This window comes from Agelaius tricolor, unplaced genomic scaffold (assembly GCF_023055355.1).
Source record: "Agelaius tricolor isolate 1412-34295 unplaced genomic scaffold, bAgeTri1.0.p SCAF_7, whole genome shotgun sequence".
Lineage (NCBI taxonomy): Eukaryota > Metazoa > Chordata > Aves > Passeriformes > Icteridae > Agelaius > Agelaius tricolor.
The window spans coordinates 33827900-33853718 of record NW_027269267.1 but is presented as its reverse complement, the minus strand read 5'-3'; the positions used below and the strand labels follow the sequence as shown (position 1 = coordinate 33853718).

The 25819-nt window shown below is 35.5% G+C and overlaps 1 protein-coding gene across 5 annotated transcripts in view; it reads right to left on the bottom strand.

Annotated features, from left to right (window-relative positions):
* FGF14 (fibroblast growth factor 14) overlaps positions 1-25819 on the bottom strand; it is a 379715-nt gene that overhangs the window by 59287 nt on the left and 294609 nt on the right. For all 5 annotated transcript variants that reach the window (XM_071430888.1, XM_071430891.1, XM_071430893.1 and 2 more), the window contains one exon: positions 23828-23931. In XM_071430888.1, the coding sequence (XP_071286989.1) occupies positions 23828-23931 (104 nt within the window). The remainder of the gene's footprint in view (positions 1-23827; positions 23932-25819) is intronic.

Sequence of the window (25819 nt, the reverse complement as noted above, 5' to 3'; positions counted from 1 at the left end):
TCTGAACATATGAAAAAAATCTATAATTTCATCAAGTTCTGGAGAGAATGATTTGGTTTACAGGAAAGTACTATGACATGGCCTAAGGACCAAGTTTTAACACTCCTGAAGAGAATACAGAGAATATGAAGCCAGCCAAGCCTGAAACAGGAGAAAAGGACACTGTGGGGGAATGGTAAGTGTGACCCAGGGAAGGAAGTTTGCCAGTCAGGCACAGCCTTGCTATAAGCTGGTATTTAGTACCATTTGCTCTGAATGAGCAATGACTAGGAGAGGTCAACTGACTTGGGCTTCACAAGTTAAATCTGCTGCTTGTAGCAGCAATGCTGTTAAGTGCATATTACTAAGCATATAGAAATTCAGGGCACAAAATTATAGTTTAACTGGTCATTGAGAAAATGTATTTTTTCTATTCATATTTCTCTACTTACATTCAGTCCTTTCCAAAACTATGCAACAGAAAGACAAAAAGTTAGCAAAGAAATGACCTCAAGCTTATCCATACCTGGGTTTAAGTACAGCCTGGAACTCAACTCAGTTCAGCCCTAAAGATGACCTCTAGACCAGAGATTTGGTGACTAAAAAAATCCTGTCACTGAATTCAAATACTTGAGGCAGCATGTCTCACTAAGAGCTATATTTATCATGCACAAGAGTGTGATTGTGAAATTCAGTGAATGCTTCTACAGATATCTCTGTAGATATGCAACTGTGCTATGAAGTCTCAGTATATCAGATCCCCTACCAAACACAGGACTTCTCAACATAAAGACTAATGGTTATTTAAGAGCTTTTAAAAAAGACATTTATAAACTAAAATACGAATTTTTACATAAAAATCTCAATGTGGAATTTTTTTATTAATTTCAAAATTTGTGTACATAAATCCTACCAGTCTCTTATCAATTTTAAACCTAAGTACACTATGGAGATTTGCACACCATTAAGTCAATGAAGTTCTGTCTTGTTTTCTCATTAAAGGTGCTGTATATGGAATAAAAACTTTTACAAAGATGCTACTCTTACTGTTTGGAGGAGCCCTTTGCAGAAGGATAAATAGTGTATCAGTGTATCTTTGTACTGTGAGCAAAACCACAGGAACTTTTAAGAAACCATACTGGTGAAACCATTTCTTGTAGTATATGAAAAATGGGAAATAAGGCTGGGCTTGAATTATATTTTGAATGGAATGCAGAAGGAAATAAAACAACATAAGAGAATTTGCATCTGGTCTATTTTGCCAAGCAAGGTCTTAAGCTCAAGTGGGAAGTCAGAGGCAAGAACTGCAACATCACAAAGGCTGAGACGTGGAGGTCAAATGCCATGATGTTGGCAGTATTAGAAATTGCTTCAATTTGGATCAATTTTGATCACATGAATGAGAACCAACTTCCTTTCTCCTGCAGCCTGAAATCATCTCCCAGATTAATTTCTTTTTTAATCTGTTCACAAGGAGTAATGGAATATCTTGTCCGAGCTGAATTTTTGGAAGGAGCTTGTACAGCTGTGCAATACAGAAGAGCTGAGTGAATCCTACATCACAACACCTGAGGCTGTGTGGAGATCTCCCACTTCTCTGCTATGACAGCTCTGTAACCAGAAGTCTCACAGGTCTGGAATCTCAGACCACGAGGATTCTATTTACAGTACTTGTTAAACAATGAAGGTGCAAACACCAATGCTAGAATTGACCCCTTCATGTTTCCATCCACACTGGAGAAGGAAAGCAATAGGTTTGGTTTTTTTAATTCTGAAGGATATCCAGCTCATTAAAAGCCTTTGTTGATGGCAAAAATAGATACTTTGAAAACCCACAAATCTGTGTATTTTTAGAAATTTGAATAAAACACCAAATAGAAAGAAAAGAACTGCTTTGAACAGGGTTGGTTGGCAGGGATTTTTAATTTTTTTCTTTTCACTTCTTCAAATCTTCAAATTTAGTAGTTCATAAAATTAATAAACAAACAATTACAAATAGAATTTGATTTAAATATTAGCCGTGGAACAGGCAGGTGCTTTTCCAGAACAAAAGCAAACACTGAAACTTTCTCCTATATAGAAAAAAGTGAAAAATATACTATCTATTAGCTTAGTAAAGCCAAATCTGAACAATCACAGAGTCTGCAAAACTAATTTTTTCAAACTTGCCAGTCTTACTTCTGAAAAGGCTCTCGGTTACTCATCCCAGTGAAAACTCTAGAGCAAAAAAAGGGAAATAAAAAAGGTACCTAATCTACTATGGTAATATGTGAAAACGGGAGATTTATATCAGATGCCAAGGTAAGGCATGAAGATAATGCAAAACAATTGACTTGGGTGTCCTCAAACACACCAAATAATTTAGGTTGTCAGTTTTACACCTATGTATTCTTCTAAAACATGCAAAATCAGTTGTGTCACTACTGTCTAATAGTTACTGTTATTGATATGCCACATTAATCTGTTGCTTTACCTGAGTTAAGTCTTTTCTGTCTGAAACATTAAAACATTAATGATAAATCCCCTTAATGGTATTGTCTTTATTACATAAAGCACAGATGCATCCTTGATAGGTGCTGAAAAGAAATAGACACAATAAAAAACCCCCATCTATTTCTATTTACTATATATCCACTTACACATCATTGCACTATGTACTGTATCTCAGTTTTATAACAAACACTGTTCAGCTGTTCAACTCAAGCACAATAAATAATTTTTACAGCATTGATTTGCAAATTTTACTCACTGAATTGCATTGCTTCAGCCATTTGAAATGAATGCAATTGTTACCACTAATAATGGTTTCCTTTACCACCACAACACCCTCATTAAACCACAAACAAATCATGAAACTGCCCCAGATTCAATAAAAAAAAATCTGTCCTTTTATCAGAAAGGAAGTATTGCTAAGTCCCTCTAAAGTTAGCTGCATCTGAAAATTTTAAACCAAGAGGCAGAATGACTTTTCTTTATGAAAGACTCATGTAGTACATAGATTTCTGTGTGCATGAAAAGTAAAAATTGATTTTTCATATGTACAAAAAGCCAAATGATTTTAATTGGATCCATAATAATAACTGTGCTGTTGTTTGTTCTGAGCTAATGACTTCCTTTTCTTTTTATTGCTTATGTCCTCACAAATTGTTATATACATTATATACACCTACTGTTGTTCCAATTGTTTTTGCTATTTAAGAGATAATATTTCACACTAATAAAGGATATTAAGATTATATATATTATATAAGTGACAATAAATGAAATACATATTTATTGCACATTTTTTAAATTTTTGTATGTGAAAAAAAAATTACAAGCAAAGTTCCACATCAAATCTTCTACCCCAGTTTTATGTTTTGAGCCAAAAAAAAAAAATAGGATCAGAAAGAATTATATGAACCAGTGATTAAGAACTGAACAAAACTTAGCTTTTCATATTTCACATGTGTCTAGTCTTGCTTATGGTCTGAGTTTTAACAAGTAGCTCTTGTTAAAGAAAATTAAAATATAATCACAGCCACTGTCAGTGATACATTAGGAGCACTCTTCAGTCATGTTTTGAGCTAAAAATGCACTCAGAAATAAATTACTGTGTTTCCCCTGCATGGCTGCAAGTACGAAATCAGGTGTGTCACTCCTAAAATCACGCTAATTAGAACACAGACACAAAATTCTGAAAATACTTGTAGGATTTCCTAGAGCTAGTGCAGAAAGCTCTCAGTATGTGATATGTGCCATCTATGGTAATGTAGCACTGTCAGCCCTGGCAGTGGTATAGTGATTCTTTGAAATGGGGGAGTAAAAAGCAAAATGAGCTTTTTGCAGCCTCTGTGGCTGATGGCAGACAGAGGTCACTTGTGTACCTGTCCTCTCAGAAACAGCTTGGGACACAAGAACCCACATCCTGAGACCTCAAGGTCTGTAAATGCACCACAGCAGGTACCCCACAGGACAGCACAGAGGAGCAGTAACCTGTCTGCACATCTCCTGTATCACCCTCCTGGACCAAGGTCTCAGCAAAACAGGTGCTCTGCAAACATGATCACAGATTCTTTACAGGTTGGTTAGGTTAACCCCTGTGCCCACACCTAGGCCCTACATGCTGACTCTGTTTTGCAAGAATGATGAGTATTGGCACATCTTTTTAAGAGGCAGAAATCTCCCTGGCATCCATCCCTGTCTCCTGGGACTGGTCTGAGAAGGAGGGAAAAAACAGGATCAGAAAGCTCAGGAAACAGCCAAGGTGGCATCACTTTGACACAGGAGGTCTTAAATTGCACACTAATACAGCTCTTGGCTAATTACCATACAAGAAATAAATAACAGCAGCAATGTTTTCTTTCAAGAGCAAGAAGTACAGGAGGCTGTTGCTAAGCTGAGAAACTGCACAACTCACCTTTTGAACCTGCAATTTAAATCTTTATATTGAATTTGGTACCTGCAAAGTATGACAAATATCATTGCACCATCAACGAGTGGTATATCTAGCATGATGCCAGCTGTTGGCTGTTACCAAAGATACAGAATACTGCTGTTGCTGAGATTACAATCTGGGGGAACACAAAAATAGAAGAACTTCACAGAGGTAAAGCTGATGTGGATGTGGCCCTGAAAATCTTTAAAAACTGCCTTTACTCTGCCTGTTTCATGCTGTGTAGTTAGTAAGCACACAGCAGACAGCAGAATTACAGCAGTATAGACCTGGCTGCAGTCCCATTGAAACAGGCTCCACAGAGAAGGGTCATACCAGAACAAAGTCCATCTAGCCCTCTAACACAGGCCAGCAGCCAAAATTATATTAATGTAGAAAGAGAAAAAAAACCCAAACCCAAACAATGATGGGATGAGTAACCAAACCTACAGAAACAACAAAACAGTAAACCTATGATACATAGAAAATCCCTATGACTACTTTCTTTAAAAAAGGGGAAAAAAAAGGCACAAACCCATAAATCACACTCAGGTATGTTCCTAGTGTGCTGGTGGCCTATATAAAATAGAATGCTTGTGCCCATTGCATAACCTCCTTTCTTATAAAAGCAATAACAACAGAATTTGCATGTAGTACAAGAGGGATGGGGTAAGGTGCAGGCAGATCTCTCTCAGTGAAGAACAATGTTTTAACAATTAATTTCTTTACAGAAGTCTTAGAAGATATTGGGCACTATTTTTGTGACTTGCAGAAACTGGATGATTAGTTCTGGATAAAGGATACAGGGATATTATAATTTAGTTCTGGACTTTAAATTGTGGAATTTCCATATTTTCAATTAAATATTTAAATAACTTCACTATATACAATGGAGGAAGAATTTTGGGAATTTAGCATGCTGAGCTACACAGCCAGCCACAACCTCTATATAATTTGTTTCTTTCATGGTGACTACAGTTATAATATAATGCTCTGCCAAAAAAACACACCAAAACATTCAAAACAATTAGCCATTGCTGTAGTTTGTGGCTGCTTTTTGTTGTTTATGGCTTAATTAAAACCTTAAATTTATCACTAAACACAATGAACATGCAGTCCACATGAACTGACTTCACAAAGCTATCAAGAAAGCATTACCACCATGACACTAAGTAATTTTGTGTGACAAGGACCATAATTTAGCATATAAGGAATTTGTATTCCAAATAAAAACAAAAGTGACACCAGATTTATCACTGAATGAAAGACTCACAGTGTAGAAAGAACTACCTGCCCTAGGATAGACATTCAAGTTAGGGTATAATTCAGAAAGTTTAATTATCTGGACAATAGCCTCTGAAAAATTACTCAGTAATTCAGTTTAGTTATCTTCAGTAACATATCTCCTAATCTGTGTCTGTATAGAGAACAATCGTCTCAGTAGTAATTCTACACCCCAAAAATACTGGGGTCTAGAACTTTCCTTACAGCAAACAAAATCAAGATAAACTTATGCTCTACAATTAAGTTGAAGAAAGTCATCACACTCATTTAAATATTCTTTCAGTCATAAATTCTTGGACCTGGTCTATGAAAACTACTGACTATTATTATTTTATTTTGAAGGAAGTAATGTTAGAGAAGAGTGTCTTCATTGCCAGTCTCTATTAGTCAGAGGATGCAGACCTGTCTTCCAATGGTAATAGCTGTATTCCATGGCAGTGCCCATAATTTCACTTCTTGAAGCTTCTATACTTGCACACTACTAAAGCAAGCTAAAAACATCAAGAAAACTCATAGCACTGGATTACCTCAAATATTTTCTAACCTTCTTGTGGTAATGGAAGAAAATTGGTGCAGTAGGTTTTTGTGGCTCCGAAATGTTTGACTGAACAAAAACTTTGGCTATTTATCTTTTATTGCATGCATGCAAAATTCAAGCATCATCTTTGCACAATACTATTTTGTTCTGAAACATTTTGGTCAATGTAAAAAAAAAAAAAAGTTCAAATACTCATGCTTTTATTTTTGGTGTTGTGGAGGCTTTTTAAGTCTTGAGGTCATAAACATCTGATTGCTTCCTAATCTCTGTAATATTTCTAAAGTATACTTTACCTTCACAGCAAGCTCAAAGGTTGTGCCCTACTGCACAGCCATGTCATATTAAACTGTCCTCAAGAGAATTTATAGGCATTAAAACTATTTCTAGTTTTTCCTAGAAAATAAGTCAGAGGGGAATGAAGAAGTGGTGCACAAAGCAAGCTTAAACTGAAGCTTCTTGGGAAGACATACTTTAAAATGCAATAAAAAGTCACATGAGATTTCACAGAAAGAGTTCCTCAAGGAATATATACTTCAGTTATTACTCATATACAGCATGCTAGTGGAATCTCCTGGAACATAGTTTACTTCTTACTTGTGATAAAATTTCCCTTATTGACAACTAATGTTTTGAAGGTTTTTTTGAAAATGCAAAAAAAATGAGAGCATGCAGCATTTAAAACTTCATCCATGACTTCAGTGAAATATTTTTCTAATCTTAACACAGGTTATTAAAATTGTTTTCCTGTGGTTTTCTAACTTTTTTCCCTTTCAGTAGCATGAAATATTGTACTAGTGGTAGGATTATTATGCCATTTCTGAACTGCCATCTGTGCTCATCTTTATCTTTGCACATTCAAATGAAATAGAACGTTGACTATGACTCTAGCTTTGGACAAGAAACTAACAAAACAATCAGTAGGAACTGCTTGGAAAAGTAAATTAAAAACTACAGGAATTGGACAAAGTATTATTAGAAGGATTTTCTATGCTCCATGTTGCTTACTGGATTTAACTTCTATTTTGAATCATTCCTATTTCCCTTCCTATATTCTTCTTTTTGCATGTGATGATTCAAAATAAAGCTCTAAGATGTATTTTGTAAGGACTGGGATAATAAATTTGGGGATTGATACTAGTGCTGTAACTACCTGTCTGCAGATATCCAGAGCACTAGGTTTTGTTTATCGACAAAATTCAACAGTTTCCCTTTCATGTAGCAAAAGACTGCTTTTAAGACAGAGTGTATAAATATTACCAATATATTGGGTTGTATTCTTGGATGATAAAATTGGGGATAGAGAGGGAAGGAGAGGATCAGGGGAGGAGGGAAAATGAGCCTTACAGACCAGGAGGACAGAAGAAGCATAACGGGGGGTGTTCTTGTTCTACTTTTTGGAGCGTGAGTTAAGTTCCCTCTCTGTTAGGTCAGTTCCCCACTAGCCCACACAGAATCAGAGAATCATAGAATCCTGATTTGGAAGAGACCCACAGGGATTGCTGGGCTCTAACTCTGGACATCTCCCAGGACTGTCCCAAAGAGCCACATCATGTGCCTTCCAAAGACTCCTTCACATCCTTGTTTCCATTTGTTCTACAATTTGTAACAATTTTTAACTTTTTATCATGTGTCACATGAAAATGGAAGTATTAAAGGAAATTAACCCAAACCTTATAGTACCAAAATTTTTTAAAAGATTCCACTAAGATTTTTAGTGCTCTGAAGCAGACCTTCAAATACCATGAACACACGCTGAAACATTTTCTAGGGATTTACATTAGAAGAAAAAGATTTAATTGATTAATTTCTACATTAAAAAAGGTTAAGCTGAAAGCACACCTAAGAAAGCAATACCATGGAAAAGGTTTTTCAACAGTATGTAAAGAGGAAAACAAAGGAAGAGCTATATTACAGGCTAATATGACTTCTATTGATGCTATAGATAGCATTTAAGTTTACATAATAAACCTGTATTTTGCAGGTAAAATTCACAAATTACCTTTCCAATTTCAACAGGAAGAAATAAGGTATATATTTATTCACATATTTTCACATCATTTACTTCCAGTAACATTTGTTTCTATGATCCTTTTATTCATAGGTCGTTCTCATTTCAAAGCAATCTCTGCATCAATTTCTATTTTGTGAAGCCCAAAGTGAAAGGCATATAATACACTATGTACATGATGAACTACACTTAAGAAAACCATTCAAGGAGATATAATAAGCTCCCCAGGGCCAGAAGTTCTGACAAGAGAGGACAGGTCCCTTGCAATGCCACACTGACACCTAAGCAACATAGACGTTACTTAATTTTTTCAGAATATTAGAAAAAATGGTAGTTTAATTCTAAGATAATATTTTTTGTTGCATTAGCTTTATTGCACAGATTAGCTATAAAGCCATTTTAATATAAAGATGCGGAAATAAAAGCATCCTTTAAGTTTCCACCTTAAATCTTTCATTATTACATTACTTTTAAGATGAAAGAGAAACTACTAAGTACATCTCATCAAAAAGAAAGAAGCCTGTTCAATTTTATTGAACTAACACCTCTCAAATATAAAAACTTCGCAAGTTATGTCACTGAATTAGGTACAGAGGTCTGAATAAAAATATAGCTATTTTTCTAAGCATTATTTACGTTTCAAATTACCTTTGATGCTAACAAAGGAGTGGGTGCCAAGTCTAAGAAGGTTTAACAGAATATGGCCTAGAATGCTTTTCATCTCATTTCATTTTACTTAATTGCTACCCATGAAATATGGATTTTATATTTTTAAATGATGTGATTTTGAAATCATTATGTATTATGCAATGTGTATGCTAAATCTGACATCTGAAATGATAAGTTATATTTGATCTGTTCAGTAAATCTGTTCATTGCTTTTTTTACTACTCTCCACTGCAGAAGTTGCACCTAGCAAACTAAAATAGTCTTATTTAGGGAAACTTTTTCAAGATTCATTAGAAAATACCAAAAGCTGTACCTGGTCCTGCTTTATCTTCATCTACAGCAAAGCTAGGAGATATCCATGGTCAAGACCAAATGAGCCAGATCAGGTTGTGAAGGCTAAGTTTTATCTGCATAGTGATAAGGTGGCTGAATATAAAATTCCTCTGGAAGAAATTACAACTTAGTCCCTGGGTTAAGGTAACCCAGTTAGCTAACTAAACAGGCTTGAGGGAAGAAATAGCTACCAGAAATAGAAAATAAAAAAACAGAAGACAAAAAGCTCACTTTTAGAAAGCTACTTTACATGAGGTTTTAGCCCCCAGCAAACAAACTGTATGAAAAAGATGTTTTCTCGCTGTTCTGCCACTGTTCACCATTTAGTTAAAATGATAAAAAGATAGGACTTTTACTGAATCTACTGACGACACATTTCTGGAGACAGAATGTGGATGAACAATGCAATTTTTCCATGGTTTAGTGGCAGAAATCAGAGTACTCCACACTGCAGACTACATCAGGCTTGATGCAGAAATAATTTCACAGTTTTGTTAAATTCACTCTACTATAAAGTTACCTCAAATCGTTTGAATCTGTGAATAATTTCTGTAGACATTTCCCATGTGATAGAAGGCCTTGTGCTACATTCAAACCACATGCTATGGTGCTATGTTGAATTTTTTATGACTTTCACAATCAAGAAAGCAATGGGAAATTCAGACACCTGCTTCCTAAGCCCATCAGAGCCTGGACTGAAACACTCTAGAGAAAGATCTAGAAGCTCTGTGCAGACTGGCTTCTACTGTTACATATTCGCATATCTCAAATCTCTGCTTCATAATTGACACTTAATATATATTTATGTTACCATGATCAATTAAACTCTTCTCAATTAAACAGCCTCCGAAATGTTATTATTTTTTAAAAGGAAGACAAGAAAGCTTACTGGCATTCTTGTACAGCACACATGGGAGTAACAAAGCTACATTCATTTCTGCATGTCAAATTTTTTGGGGTCTCCAGGTGAAATTTGTCAAAAGAAGTTTCTGCCACTATGACATTATGGGCATTTATTGGCACTGCTAAGGCTCTGGTTTCACTCATGGAAGCAACAGAGTTCCCTTCTCACTAAAGCTACCCAAAAGCATGGAAACTGCAGAAGTGTGTGAGAAATCCTTGGCATATTCCTTTATAAGTGCAATATAAGATTATAATTTTAATAACTTGTCCTACAAAAGCCTGCTTCCTATCAATATTTCAACACTGATGTTTACAATGGAATGTGACAAAGAAGAAGGGGTTAATGAAAATATTTGCTTTTTTTTTGGTTGTTACTTGTTTTACCTATTCATACTATAGAATAAATAAATGAATCTATTTATTTGATTGTCTTTTTACAGTTTAAAGTAGATATTTACTTTGGAATAAAAGAACAGTATGCCACCTTAACAAGAACTTCTCCAGCAAAGAGCTGGCTTTCCAGGTCTCTCCAATCATGGAGTGATACCAAGTTTACATTAACAGAAAGATACTACTAACAATCTTAAGCATAGCTAGAGAACATCCTGCTGTCTACCAGTGACAGGAACTGAGCCAGAAACCTTTAGAAAAAGCATCAGGCCACGAAGTGCCAAATAAAATTCTTTCTTCCATTCAGAGACAAAGGAAAAACAGTATAGCGCTACTTTAACAAATAGGACTTGACAAAAAAAGAAAGAAAATAGATGCAGGAATTTTCCAACATTTCTTGTTTGGACAAAGTGAAGAAAGTGAAGAAAAGGTTGTTTCAACTTCTTAGAAAAAAAATTACATATGAACAAACCTATTTACAGAACTTCTGAAGCCCATCTCTTTCACAAAAAATATGACTTAGTCTAATTATAAATATATGAGCTAACACACCCCTTCATGCATATAAAAAAATAAGAGCCTTTTTAAATGAACTTGTATTTCTGAAGTTCTTTTTTTATTATCTAGAATTTTTACTAAAAGTTATGGGAAGATTTCAACATTATCTCCATTCCTAAAAATCTTGAAAATTTGGTTGAGTGGTTTTTTTTTGTTTTCTGCATTTTTGGATTATTTACTTTATTAAAAAATAATTTCCTAGATGAATTTCAAGCATCTCTTTCAAAGTAGTTTTAATTTTTATTTAATACCTAGAATGCCTAGTGTTGCAATTCCTTTACAGCAGCAATATCTATGTTAACAGCTAAATTGTGGAGTTATTTTTTGGCTTTTCATTTAAACAACTCATCAGCATTTTCTTTATATTTCCATGAGTAATATTTTATTGTTCAAATCTTTTAATGAAGCTTCTACCACTATAGGCTCGCACAAAAATTAGTCTGTGGAGTCATGAGGATAACAATGCTACAGTGCAATTTTTAAGACCAGGATTGTGGAACTCCATGCTATATTTCTGAGTTTGATGTATCCACAAACAAATAGAACTGAGCATGCCTCATCATAACTAATAAAATCTTTGATCTGCTAGAATAAAATGTCATTTAGTGTGAATGTTGCATCTTGTTTGTCTCTAACATGGCCCATGTCCCTGCACTTCCTATTTGGGTAACTCCAACAATTTCAAGTGAGGCTATGTATACCATGGCTAGTTCCTGACAATATTCACTAGTGAGACTGTTTTCATATAGTGAGACTGTTTTCACATGATTGGCAGAGTTTGAAGTGAACCTAATATAATCTACCTGTGGATCACCTAATCCTAATCCTTTCCCTGTCTCCTTCTTTCTCAATGTCATACTTGCACATCCAAAGCTGTGAGTTGAACAAAGTAGTTTAGATACTACCTCACTATTCCTCATGTTCCATCTATAGAGCAGTCACCTCCACATGATAATCCCTGAAAATAAAAAAAATCAGTTGGTTTATCTTCTACTCTAATTGTGTCAATTGAAGAAAAGTGACTTTCACAGTTCTGAGCACCAGGCAGAACACTGATACTTGTCAAAGATGACAGTGAACGTTCTGTAAGTATTAAGGGACATACCAATTTTATCTTCTATTCTGTTTTCAAATCCTATTCTTCAGCCACCTTCAACAGTCAGATGAATGCTAAATGGGTGATAGAATCGCCTCAGCTGATGCTTCCTGAAGTTGTCACTTTCAATGCCTGAAAGGCTGATTCCTTCATCTCCTTTGCTGCTGGTGCCAATAGATACTTGAAAATGAAGAGACAAGGGCACACTCCTGATCATCAAATGTCAAGAAGAAAATAGTCAACTCAGTCCTCCTCAAGAACAACTAAAAGTTGACACAGAATATTAAATGCTGCATCTTCCTATGTTACCCTAACCCTTAAGAGAAGTTCTCCAGAGAAAAAAAGGGGTGGGGGAGGGGAAGAGGAAAGTACAAGGTTGAAAGCAGGTTGAAATTAAAAATGTAGTTCTACTAACAGCATTTGTTAGTATATCATAGATATCAGCATTTGTTAGATATCATACTGAATAAAATGAAGGAATTCTCCCTGATATATTCTGTTCAGGAAGCTGAAAGCGAATGATGCTTGCACTTCTACAAATCCTTCCAGTACCTACTGAAGTATAGACCAATAGCTTCAGACCCCACTGGAGCAAATGGAAAAATTTCTACCAAATCTAAAAGTTATTCTATGCCATTTTAAAAACAAAAGTAACTCTACAGAGACTGCACTTCCAGATGGTTCTGTATTAATTATACTTTACTCTTAGTCTGACTAGACTATTCTTTCATTACCACACCATCATGCATTTTGTACTTTCCTTGGCAAGGAACATCCAAACCCATCCTGGGGTAAAGAAAAAATACCAACAAGAATTTTGGAATGTTGTTAATCCCAGGCAGGTCTTCTTTTTATTTATAATTTTATAAAAATTAAACCTTTATCTTTTTTTTTAATTTCTTTTTTTTTTAATAAATCCATGCTCATCCAGTAATGCATAATACTGGGGAGAGAAATAGCGGTCCTTGGGAAATAGGTTAAAATAAATCTCATACTTCTACCTATTCCAAACAGCATCTAAGCTGCTTTTAAGACCTTTTCTTAATATTATTCTCTTTCCTGATGATCTGGGCTGTGCTAAGTTTTGGCCTGTAGCCTGAACAGCAATGTGAAAGGGTATAACTGCTTAGGGGACATTAGTCACAACACGGAAGTCACATGCTGGCCAAGAGGGACATGAAAAAGAGAACATATTATGCTTCTGAAATGTTGGCTATGTTTTGTTTTGTGCCTGTGGTATAAAACCCTTTCTCTATCTTTTTAAAATTCACCAGCTGTTAGGCAATTCTGCAATAAGTAAACAATTCCATGGTGAATTAGGCAATCACATCTCTTTTGTGGAAAACTTTGGGTCTTTAGCTCTGTACATCTGTGGAGTCACAAAGTACTGGGATTTAATTTTCATGTTGAGACATTGTTTTCAGTTTTACAGACACAACCACACTAAAGATTAAGTAATACCATGTAAACGCCTGGTAATGCTAAAAAATCTTATCAGCCTGTTAATAAGCCAAAGCCTTCCATAACATGACATGCTACTGGAAAAAGAAAGAAATATTTTTGTTTCACTTACTCATAGTACAAAGTTTTCCTACCTTGTACTGTCTATTAAGCACAGGTATTCATGGTTTTCCAGGTAGTGGCATCATGTCACTTTTTATTACAAAATGTTTAGTGACAAATGTATCAGGAGAAGAGAATGCAGAGAAGAGTCACATCTGAATTCAAACACAATGGGGTGACTTGTCTGCTCACCCCTCCTCATTTTTTGCTGCAGTAAAATTCAGGTTTTACTGCTGATTTTTCTTCAGATTTATGATTCCTTGTGAGACACCCTCAGGGAGAGCAAGTATGTCCCAAGGCTGTATTTGTAGTCTGCTAAAAAAACAGAATCCTTGTCAAATCAACAAGAATCAGTCAAGAGAGCTTCTCATCTGGCAGTGAATAGAATATGCTGAATAAGCACTGCACAACAAACTCACCAGTTTAAACCTTCCAAGAGGGATTTCTGAAAATGCTGTTATGCCAACTCTGATACCTATGAGATCAGCAACTGTAATTAGCATCAGAACTAGGCCAACACTTGGTACTCCGAAAAACCTTCAGATCCCTTCAATAATCAGGCAGTATTTTAGAAATTTAAAATTGGAATTTTGAATTACACTAAGCTGTGGGCACAAAAGGTTCCAACATTGCCAGGAGTTGTACAGATGCCATGCCACAAGTAGTGCCTGGTCAAGCAACAAGAATGAACCTCAAACTTTCCTTTGGCATGTCTGTTTTCACCTACAACTGCCTCTGACTGAATGGCATCCCAAATGACAGAAAGAGAAGAGGGCAGTAAAGAGCCACATCCTATTCAATTCCTGGGCCTCTATGGGAATGAAGATCTATGATATTTGTCTAAATGAGCATAATGAGCATATAAAATCATGTACTATCCATGGAAATACATCAAGGAATACTGTTAGGGAAAGCTGCCAGCAGATAAAGAGGAAGATTGAGGAATTTGACAAGCCAAGAGGGAAATCTAGACTTGATGTTATCTAACTTTGTACAAGTTGCTGGATGCTTGCTTTCTTACTCAGTTTTGTATAGACACAAATATCACCGTTAACACACTTATTAAAGTTGTAAATGAACTGTAATCGACAAATAGTTAGTTACAAATTTACAAAAAGGGACACAAAAAGGGGCCCATAGTTCTCCTTTCTGAAGCTTAGCTCGCCAGGAAGGTTTCAGGGAAAATCCCAGCCTTTTCTGTGAACATATTTGCCCACACACGGTCATAGGTCCTGCAAGGCTGCACACAAGATCTTGTTCCTGGCCACAGAAAATCCCATGGGGAAAGGTGGTGGGAGCAGCCCTGTCCCCAAGAGGGGGGACTGTGAACACCCTTGGGCAGGTCCCAGATTAACAAACTCTGCCAACGTGTGGGAGGCCAAGGTAAGGGGTCATTAGTCAGGACATGCAGAATCAGCATTTCTGTGGGCCTCCCCAGATGGCCAAGCTTGCAGACAGGATCCAGCCCATGGCTAAAGCTGCCTTAGAAACAGAAACATCCCAATTTTTTTTTCACAGGGCATATGTGAAGATTACAGGGGATATAAATTTATCACTGACCATCATTCACTAGGCTTAGCCACACATTCACCTGTTCAAATGAAAAAATGAATACGCCACAACAATAAAATAAATGTCTATGATGGCAGTGTGAAAAAGACCGTTAAAAAAATCAAGAATAATGAGAAACCTGTTACAAAAATAAAATGGATATTGTATATAAATCAGTCATCAAATGCATCCATGGCTTTTTTCAACATTTGGTATTTACAAAACTGTCTTCCATACAAGACCCTGTTGTATAGAGTTGCACACTACAGTAACATTTTTAATATATCGTCCTTCTTTTGAAGTCTAATCATAAGGATGACACAGAATGATGATAGAGATGATACAGAACTATGTTGTAAAGATATGATGATAATTTAATACACAGACACTTGTGCCCACACCATCCCTTTATAGGATATGAGGGGTACCTTAGAAAGTTCTCTGAAATTAAAGGATGCTTGCATAATCTTCTTTAATTACCATTCAATGGTAAATACCATTCTTTTGTCTTGATACTATCAGATATAAACTGAATATTCTTATAAAGGTATTTAAAATTTTTAGAGAAATTAAAAAAAAATGACAAAATATGCATTTCACTATTTCATTTCTGCTAGGTGATGTGGATTTTTTTTCTCACATAATGAAAGCAAATTTTTGCTTCAGCATCTGACTGAAGCAATTCTTCAGACAAACAGAAATATTTTTTTGAAAATAGACTAAATGTCTAAAAGCTCTCAGTTAATTTCTGTTCATCTGTCTATCAATCTAGACACATACCTTTTGGAAATAGCCCTGAATAACAGAAGATGCATTAACTATGCAGTTACAGAAGTGATAGCACCACATGTGTCTAAATGTTCTACTCCACAGAAAGTTTTCTTACCTATGCCTCTTGACAATGCAATAGGAAGTCTTTTCTACCCTGTAAGTACCCAACTTATTATGAAGTGGATTTCAACTTACCAAAAAATCCTCCCAATATTGTCTTTAATATTTTCAATATTCATTAACCATTAATGGAAAGAAGTAGTAGAAGTTTGTTTTGGAAACATGTTTTTTGATAATTGTCTAAAATTTGAGATTTTAGTCCTGGGTAGCCTCCTTCCTTGCTTGGATGCAATGAATGAGTAAGATTAAACAGTAATGAATAGAAAATTAGAAATTTCAAATGTGATCCTTTTTGGTTGGGAAGTGACAATTAGAAAGGAAGTAAGTGAACAGAAGGCAGGAGTGGTATATAATAGAGAGTGAGATGCATTCAACATTTAGGATTATTGACAACCCCAAATTTCTAAGAGCAACAAAGCAGAGAATAAAGAAACATCCAGAATAGTGTAGTTGTATTTATGCAACAAAACAAACATTGGCCAAAAATACAGGGATGTTACCACGAGAGACAGAATTGCCAGGAGCAGAAATTTGACAGACTTGATTAAGCTGCTGGTCCATCAAGCCTGGCTCAGCCTTCAGCTGTGACCATTGCACAACAGCTCAGAGACAAACCTCCTTCAGAGCAACTGCACTATATGATGCTGTACACTGGGGAAAGCATTCCTCTCAGTCCCTGTGGCAGTCATCCTACTTCCTGAAGCATGAGATTAGATTACCTCATTTTAGCATACCTACCTACAGCTACTATTCCTTGTCATACAATTATTGAAAAATATTCAGCTGCAGCTCTGTGACCATCCATACTTTGGCAAGTTTGGAAGTGCAACTGTTATTCTTGTGGCATTTATATACATTCCAGGGAGAGAGAGCACATATAGTAAGAGATGTTTTGCACAGGGATAGGAGAAATATACATGAGAAAGGAAAATGAATAATTAAAGCAAGTATGAAACTGTTTTTACTGATAAAAATTCAGCTAGATCCTGGATACTGTAGACATTAATGAAACAATCAGGACATAAATATTTGGTTTAAGTGGCAAGAAACAGAGCTGCAAGTTTTGAGTCAAGTTCTGTTATTACTCCCAGAAAAATATTTAAATTCCGTGAGGAAACCACAGCCATAGAGTAAGAAGCCACACAAAAATACTGTATTCTTAGGTATTCAAAGTGGTATTTTTCATTAAACAAAATGGTTTATGAACAGTAGTTCAAATAGTAGCCATTTGTGGGTATGAAACACTCAGAAAGGTCATAATCAACATAAGCAGGAGACTTGAACAATAGTGATATCATCCTAAACATTTCTACAATGACGATATCATTATAAGGTTTTCTGCAATACTGTTCTGCTCCACTGTGCTATTTATCCACCTTCTTATATCCCTTCTTATCACAGTCTCCTCATGTCAGCCTCCTTCCATTCATCTCTTCCCTTCTCATTTCTCTACTGCCTTATCAAACTCTCATGTGTCTGTATGCCTCCTTTTTTTACCTTATCTTGTGTGTGGAAGCATTGGCTTCAGCACATTCAATCAAAAATGTGCTGAAAACCTAACCCACTGAAGAAGAGTCATGGACTTAGTATGTATTTTGTACCCCTTTTCTACAACATGCTGTAGAAGGTACATTTGACACTCTAGTACAATATAGAAGGGCTATGTTATTAGTTGCTACTTAAGTGCTACCATGGAATAAATACATTCATTAGCAATTCTCTGTATTTATTTTTGGAAGGCAACCTGAGAGACAAACTATCTACCTCCAAAAACAGATATAAATAAGCATAAATCATGCAGATGTTTTCCTCCTCCCTGTCAGTGTATTTCAACTGCTGGAACATGCTGAACTTGTTTACCTTTTGAGAGATGCAGCCTAGTTTACAGAGGAACACAGCCCTGAAACATGCTGTATCCCTCTCAAAAAACCTTTTTCAATATGAAGTAAATATAGGCCACTTTCTAACTGATCCCAAAATGAATAAAAAATAACTAGAAATGCAAAAAATGTTATAGATATGTAAGGAAGCACTTTAGTGGTAAGCCCCTGAAATAAGGGATTTTGCATAAGGTCTGTGCTTTTACACTCTTAAAAATATTACATAATCAGTTTTCAAAAGTCATTACCAGAAGTCTTTACCAGGAGCTGTGATTTTCAAATAATTAAAATTACCCATTTTCCTCTTTCCAAAGTGAGCCACAATACTTCCATGATACAGATAATGACAAGTGAAATAAGGTCCTGTCCTTTTTTTTAGTAAAGTCTGTGCTGGAAGATAAATGTGTGGGAGCAGGTTGAGACCCTAAAGCATAAGTCTGACATAAGAAAGAAAATAATGTTCTCTATTGATCACAACATTATGAGACACTCCACTCTGATGTGCTTACACTTACAAAACTACAGATACCTCAAGAGCAGTGAGATTTTCCCTTTTCTGATATTTAGTATACTTTTGACCACTAGAAATAAAAGTCTACATCTTTTCCCAGAGCAAGCTTTATTTGTTACTTTTTCTATAAACAGATATATTTCTGACTATTTCTACAATATTTTGCAAGGTGTAGAATGATCCAAAGGTGGAGAATGACCAAACCACAGGTCAACTACTGTTGTAACAACGTTGTCCTGATGTCAACATGAACCCCTTTTTGATTATTCTTGTAAAAAAATTAAAATTTTAAAACATCATATTTCCTCTTTGGCTTTGTCTAGTCTAAACTCCCTTCTGCTTTGTTTATTATAAGGTTTTATGCATCTTTGAATCTTCAAAGTACTGCACATGATAAGCTTTGCTATTCCAAAGCATAAAGTGAGGCTCTATGAAAAGCTAGACAAAATTTATTTTTCATTTGACTTTGAATTGAATATTAGAAATACAGACTACTTCAGTTCTCACTCTTTTCCAGGCTTCACTGAAGGTGCTCCTATGTTCTTCCTTGAGGATGAATTTTGTTCTCCTCAGAGAGGTCAATTATGTGGGCTTAAAGAAGTGGCAGAAATAACGGCATTGGGAAGCCGCTGAAATGTCAGGAGAAAGCCTCAAAGGCTTTTTTTTCAGGTGAGAGTTGCCGGCGCGGTAGAACAAATACACTGCTCAGCAACAGATATTGATGTTCTCTCTCTTTCATGAAGGCTGTGACACAGACTGATATCTTACTGCAACAGAAACGCTGCCCCAACCAACACCCTTCCAACACCCTCAACACTGTGTACTGCGGCAGATCAAAAAAACAAACCCCCACCTCACCAGAAGATTATTCTGTTAAGTGAGTAGTGCAACATTCCCAATTCTAAAATACTTTACAAAAAGTTGGTAAAACCTCTCCAGTACTTTCTAGATCCTTCCAGTGAGGTTCCCACTATCCCATACCCAGAAGAGGACCTCTGGAGCCACAGTGAGCAATGGTGGAAGAGGGGACCAGGGAGGTCAGACCTGGCCTTGCAGGCTCAGCCATCTTTTAAAGCATCAGTCTTACTAAGAAACCATGCACTGAATTCCTATGACTTTGATATCTGCTGCTGGACAATATCACAGGTGTACTCTTTCCTCTCTGCTTTAGTTCACATCTCTGGTCTCAGAAAATTTGCAGAAGAAATGGTGAAAGAGAAAAGCAAAGAAGAAAACACAAGCAGGTTAAGATGTTCTAGACAGGATTTTTCCTTGTCTGCATTTTGAATTTTCCTTTTTCTTTTACTCTGATACCCACCAGACAGGTAGTACAGTGAAAAACTGCTCCTATGATGAAAAAGGAAACCAGTAGCCCTTCCAAACACTCCCAAATATATAAAATAATTTTGGAGAAAAATCCATTGATGTAAACCCTGAAGACTCTCATATCCTCATCACAGGAAAATAGGAATCATAAAATGGACTAACATTTTATAAGTTTTACATCTGAATTTATCCTGCTAAGATAGCAGGAAATCCTAGAAGCAAAACAAAACCAGCAGCCCCCTGGAAGCTGAACTAATGAACCACTTGCAAAGGGAGTTGATCAAAATTAACATCAAACCCAACGAAAGCTTCTGCCAAGTACTGCACTGCCATCTTCTTGCTGCAGGCAATACCTGTTCCCCATGGAGAATCCCTGCAGCTGTGCCACTTTTTCAGTGCATGGAGCCAGTTTCATTGCTTTTGATTTTGACAAGACAAAATCTGAAAATGAAACCTCATCTTGCTCACCCTTTCAAAAGGAAGAAAGGAATAAGGCATAATTTTTGACTTTAGCATATGAAGTCCATAACTATAATTTCAAAAATCTTGCTAGTACCTGAGATGGCTCTTTGTGGAAAAATCCAGATTCTCCAACTAGCTTTCACAGTTATTTAGTCAGTCATAAATATTAAATTATTCACAGTTCATTAAGCCATCTAAAATTAATTTCAACTCACTTTAATAATTCTCATTGCTCACTAACATACATATAGAACTAGAAAGCTTATTTCCAATAGCCTATTTACCAGTAGGTAAATATATCCTATTTATGACTAGATACATATCAATATACAGATATAAGTGTGTGTATATGTAAATATACACACACAAAGAAATAAAGTTGGACATAACAATCCAAAGCTTCAAAATAGGTGAGTTTCATGGATAGCCTTTAAGTGAGCTAACCTTTAAAAGAACAAGGAAAAACATAACATGAAAAGGCTCTTGTTCTCATATTTCATATGACAGAAAATAATTATTTATGGTATTACAATAATAAATTTAAATCCAAAGAAAAAACAGGTTATGATTTTGGAAAAAAAATTGGAAAATTTCTCTCAGGAATTTTGCAAAACCCTGTCAAACTCCAAAGATTCTTCTCCTTTATTTGATAAGACTTTGATAAAGTATGTTAGAGACTCTGGCTCAATCAATTCTCAAAGGACAGAATACAAATCTCAAGCGCTGCAGCAGGCAAAATAGGTACGAAAAGCTCTTGAGACTGATCTTCCTACACAATTTGCTGTCCTCCTCTTTCTCTTCCAAGAAATACTGACATAGCACTCTTCTATGAAGTTTCTGCACATTTTTCTAGTTCTAATTCTGAGAAACAGTTGAAAAAATCCTAAATATGGCAGAATAAAGGGGAAAAAATTATTGACTCTCAAACTGATGTAAACAATCATTAAAAAAAGGATTTAAAAAAAGACAAGAAACAATGTAAATTTTCATCTGACAATCTTTTAGTAAAACTAGTCTGTCACTGTAAGTTCATTTTCTTCTAAAAGCACACACAGCACCTTCACACATAATACCTTTCCTGTCAGTGCTGTTGCTTAATTAGTCAATGTGACGTGAACCTTATGATAAAAATAATTGAGTTGGGGCCTTCAGTCTCTGAAGAGAGGCATCAACATGTAGGGTATTCTCACAAGGTACAGCTTTCATATACTGTGAATATGAGTGTGATGGGAAGAAGGGACACCAAGCTGTTGTGCATTGGAGGGCTATACAGAACTTCAGTCTCAACTTAGACTGAAAATGCTACTTAGTCTACAAGGCATGATTACTTTTTTCCCAATCTTTATAAGAAATTTGTAATAAATATAAATATATGTACATTTGAACTAGCATTCCCATTATGCAGCAGCTTTTTCAGTGATGGCACTTGGCAGATGAAAGTTGGAAAACTTTTTTCTCCCATTCTCTCCTAAATAGCCAAGGGAAAAACATGCAACATGTAATACAGAACTTCTGCATTCAGGTGGAACAGATGTACAGATATGAAAGAGTCAAAAAGTTCACCAAGACAGTAATAGAAAGTGATTGGTTAAAACAATTTTTCTGCAAATGGTGAATTTTCTGCATACACTATTTCTTCATCTTGATCTTCAGGAGAAGACAGACTTCTCTCTGATGCTTTGTCATTTTCTATTCAAATGTATTAGTCTTTAAGGTGAAAGCAGGCAATTGCTGAGACAAAAATGTATTTCCAGTGTTGTCAAGACATTAATATGAAACAAACAAACCTGTATTACAGCACTGATGTTTTGAAATCAATATCTTTAAATTTTTGATCAAATGTTATTTTTTTTCTTGAAAAAAGTGTAAGTTGAAAATATTTTCATAGACATAACAAAGACGCTGTGTTTTATAATGTGTCAATTTGTAATTTAATGGGCCACTCATCTTTCATTCTCTGCACAAGGAAGAGTAAGCAGTACATTATAAAAACCCTCCTTGCCTCACTTAACTTCATTTAACTTGAATCATTTCCAGAATAATACATAAAAACAGTGCCTACCACAATTTATACACATGTGGTCCCCCTGCAAAATTGACCATCAGGAAACAGCACATCTTCTGAAATTTTTATTTCTTTCTGGGGGACTGAGAATGCACTTCAGGAACAGTGCTGGGCAAGAATGTACTCTTCACTGTGCCAACACATTAAAAAGAAAATGCTTTTCATGCCATGATCCAGAAATTACCTCCTGCCACAACGTGATGGAACTGGAAAGTCAGTAATTCATTTTCTCTAATAGCACTAAGTTTTTTCTTCAAGTTTTCCTCCTTCTGATGGCAAATATTGCATGTTTTCCTGTGATAGAATTTTTATTTTGAACAGATGTAAAAAAAAAATGTAGCCAATACTGCTTGAGTTTCCAGAAGGCATTTTGTGAGGAGGAATTTTCTCTTTGTCTTGACATTGGCATTCAAGATTAGTTCCATTTTTTCTTCCTAATTAGCTTTTGCAAGACAATTGTGTGTTTGAAACAAACAGAATACTTTCCCTCAGGGCATCAGAAACTTAATCTTTCCAATTTCCTTTCAATGGACATTGAAAACAAAGCAGCGTATTGTAGCTCATTTGGGACTTAAGAACTATGTGACGCAAAAAAAGGAAAAAGCACTATGTAAATAAATTTAACATAGATGTCAATAAAAATATAGTAATGAAAAATCCTTTAAGCCACCTTGTTAATACCTGACAGAACTGCCTGTTCACATTAAAGGCTGTCTTTCAAAGGAAGTTAAGACCCTAAATTTAAACAAAACTGAGGAATTTTATATTCACAACACACTGAATGATTAGCATCAAATCATTTAAAATACCATAAACAATCTGAGGTCTCTCTGGTCACTTTATCCAGCAGTCTTCTTTGTGACTCAAAAAGACTTTTTTAAAACTTTGATCATTCCACAGAGGTAATAGTCCCTCCTTATATCTGATATCAAAAAATCAGTAATGCTAAGCATAGTTACAAGATTATTGTGATAAACCATAAGGCTGTTAATAACCTTTTAGATGGAAGTTGCACTCATAAATCTTATCAGCAAAATTAATGGTTAGAGTGGTTTTTGGATTCTGATCAACAGGACTCTAAGAAAATAATTGCAGGTCCTTATTTAAAAATTTTGAAGAACTGAAATGAAAATTATAATCTTTGTGGTATATGGCACTCTACTATGAAAGCCTGCCAGGAAAAGAGCTCTATGGTGTGCTTTTTTAGGATTGCTAACATTCAGACTTTCATATGTAGTACACAGAAATTTCTACTGTGTCCCATTTACAGATAATGCTACACACAAGCACGGTGTGTGCAACATACACAGACATTGCAGAACTTCTTAAAAGTGGACATTCATCTCATTCCTGTGTAGACTTCAACTTCAGCTGTGCCTCCTAAACAGATCCAGCAAGGTACTTACTGATGTGTAGAGGAAACCTTCTCCATTTAGGGCTATATACAACCCAGTCTTTACACCCTGGATAGCGACAACTCGAAGTCCCACTGGTATAAGGTTGAATAAAGCTGTGAAGAAAACACACGTCCAGACATAAATATGCTACAGTTAATACAATTGTCTAGTAAACATAATTAGCAGAAAAGAAAGAAAATCAGTTCTGCATATTTTTTGTTATGCTTTTAAAATCAGACTAACTCAGAAAATCTTTCTTCTTTGATTCTGGCAAGTAGCTCTTTATTTTCCTGGGCATCTTTATGGTTTTCAACTAAAAGGTACTCTCGTCAAAGACTGATATCAAGGGATCTGTGATTTCAATTTTTTTTTTCTTTTTTGAATGATATATTTGATACAAGCAGTATCAAATGGTGTCAGGCAATGACAGAGGCTTATCATAGTTCATAAAAGCACTGAAATATGTGCTTGATTCTAAATGGGCATAAATGTTATTGAAGAGAATACAGAACTTGGGGTAATATTTAGAAAATAATCAGAAAACCACCTAATAACAAATACCCTAGAAATACTATATACCTCTGTAGTAATCCAAACAGCCACAACTTTGATTACTGTCTGAAAAAAGACCAGTGTGAAGAGTGGGAGTTTACCAGCCTCACCACAGAAAAACACAAGTTGTATAAGTAGGTGGCATGAACCAATTATTCTAAAACTTATGCCAGCACACACCTATATTACATTTACTGACTCATGCTAGAAAATTAGATGCAAATCACACATCAGTTTTGGAAGAAAAGACCAGGATGACACAAAGTTTATGCTAAATGTTTTTCCACTGTGGATAAGCCAGGGACTCCCAAGTCCTTGGATGAAAACCAAAAGCACAACCTGTGTATCCAACATATGCAGTGGGGACTATGTTTATACCAAGTCAAGTGTCAGGAACACAGTAACACCTACAGTGAATTCCTCAAAATTTAAGAAGGACATCCATAGGTGTGACCAAAAAATGTACTGAATGAGGCTATCTGTAATCAGAATGCCATAGCTAAAGCCCAAACCAAGAGAAAAAAATTATGTAATTGCAGTGGATAAATACATTTCTCAAGGTGCGAAAATTCCTGTTTGGTCGAAGAACAAAAATCCATCCAGTTTTTTTATGATGAATATGATCAAGTCTTTACAACTGAGAAAAAAAAGCAAACATAGGCAGACTACTAGAAATATAGGCAAGTATAAAAAAAACCACCTTTCCTTCTGCATTGTCATGCAAAAAATAATGTGTAACATCAGATAATTTTAGGAATACATAAAGCCAATTTAAAGCTAGGAATTGAAGCAGAGTTCTTCCTAGAGTGGTAGAAAGAAAAATATATTGTAAAGAGCTCTAGAAGAACTGAAAACAATTTGGCAGGTTTACAAAGAAAATAAAAGAGATGACAAGAATTAGCACGAATAGATTTTAATTTCTGTAATTTCCAAAATTCTCCATTATGATAGGATATTACAGTGCTATTTACTAAAAAAAATATTTGGCACAGATAAGGTTCCCTCTCTAATTAATGCAAAACAGTGAAATATGGCACTCACAGAAAAGATATCCTAAGAGTATATAGGCTAAAGACTGCATGGCTTGAGGCCTTTTAGTTCAACGTAATTTGGAAGTCAAAAAATAGTCATAAACTCCTCATTGTCCATTCATTTTATTATCCTCAAATGAAACAATGTCAAAACCGGCAAAATCACTGTTGTGGGTTGTAGAGGGGGAGTCTGTCACAGCAAAACAAAGTATCAGATGGCAATTGAGTTTGGATTTTTTCCTAGAAAAAAAGAAATTGCAGGAGCAAACGATGCTGAAGGGACTTAAGAAACAACTGAAGGGACACAAGGAAGGAAAAACAAACAATACTTATATAAAGAAAAGAGGTGAACACAAAAGACAAGTCAGCCATGAGAAGTAAGTCAGCTAATGAAAAATAACTCATAGTCATAGTGGTT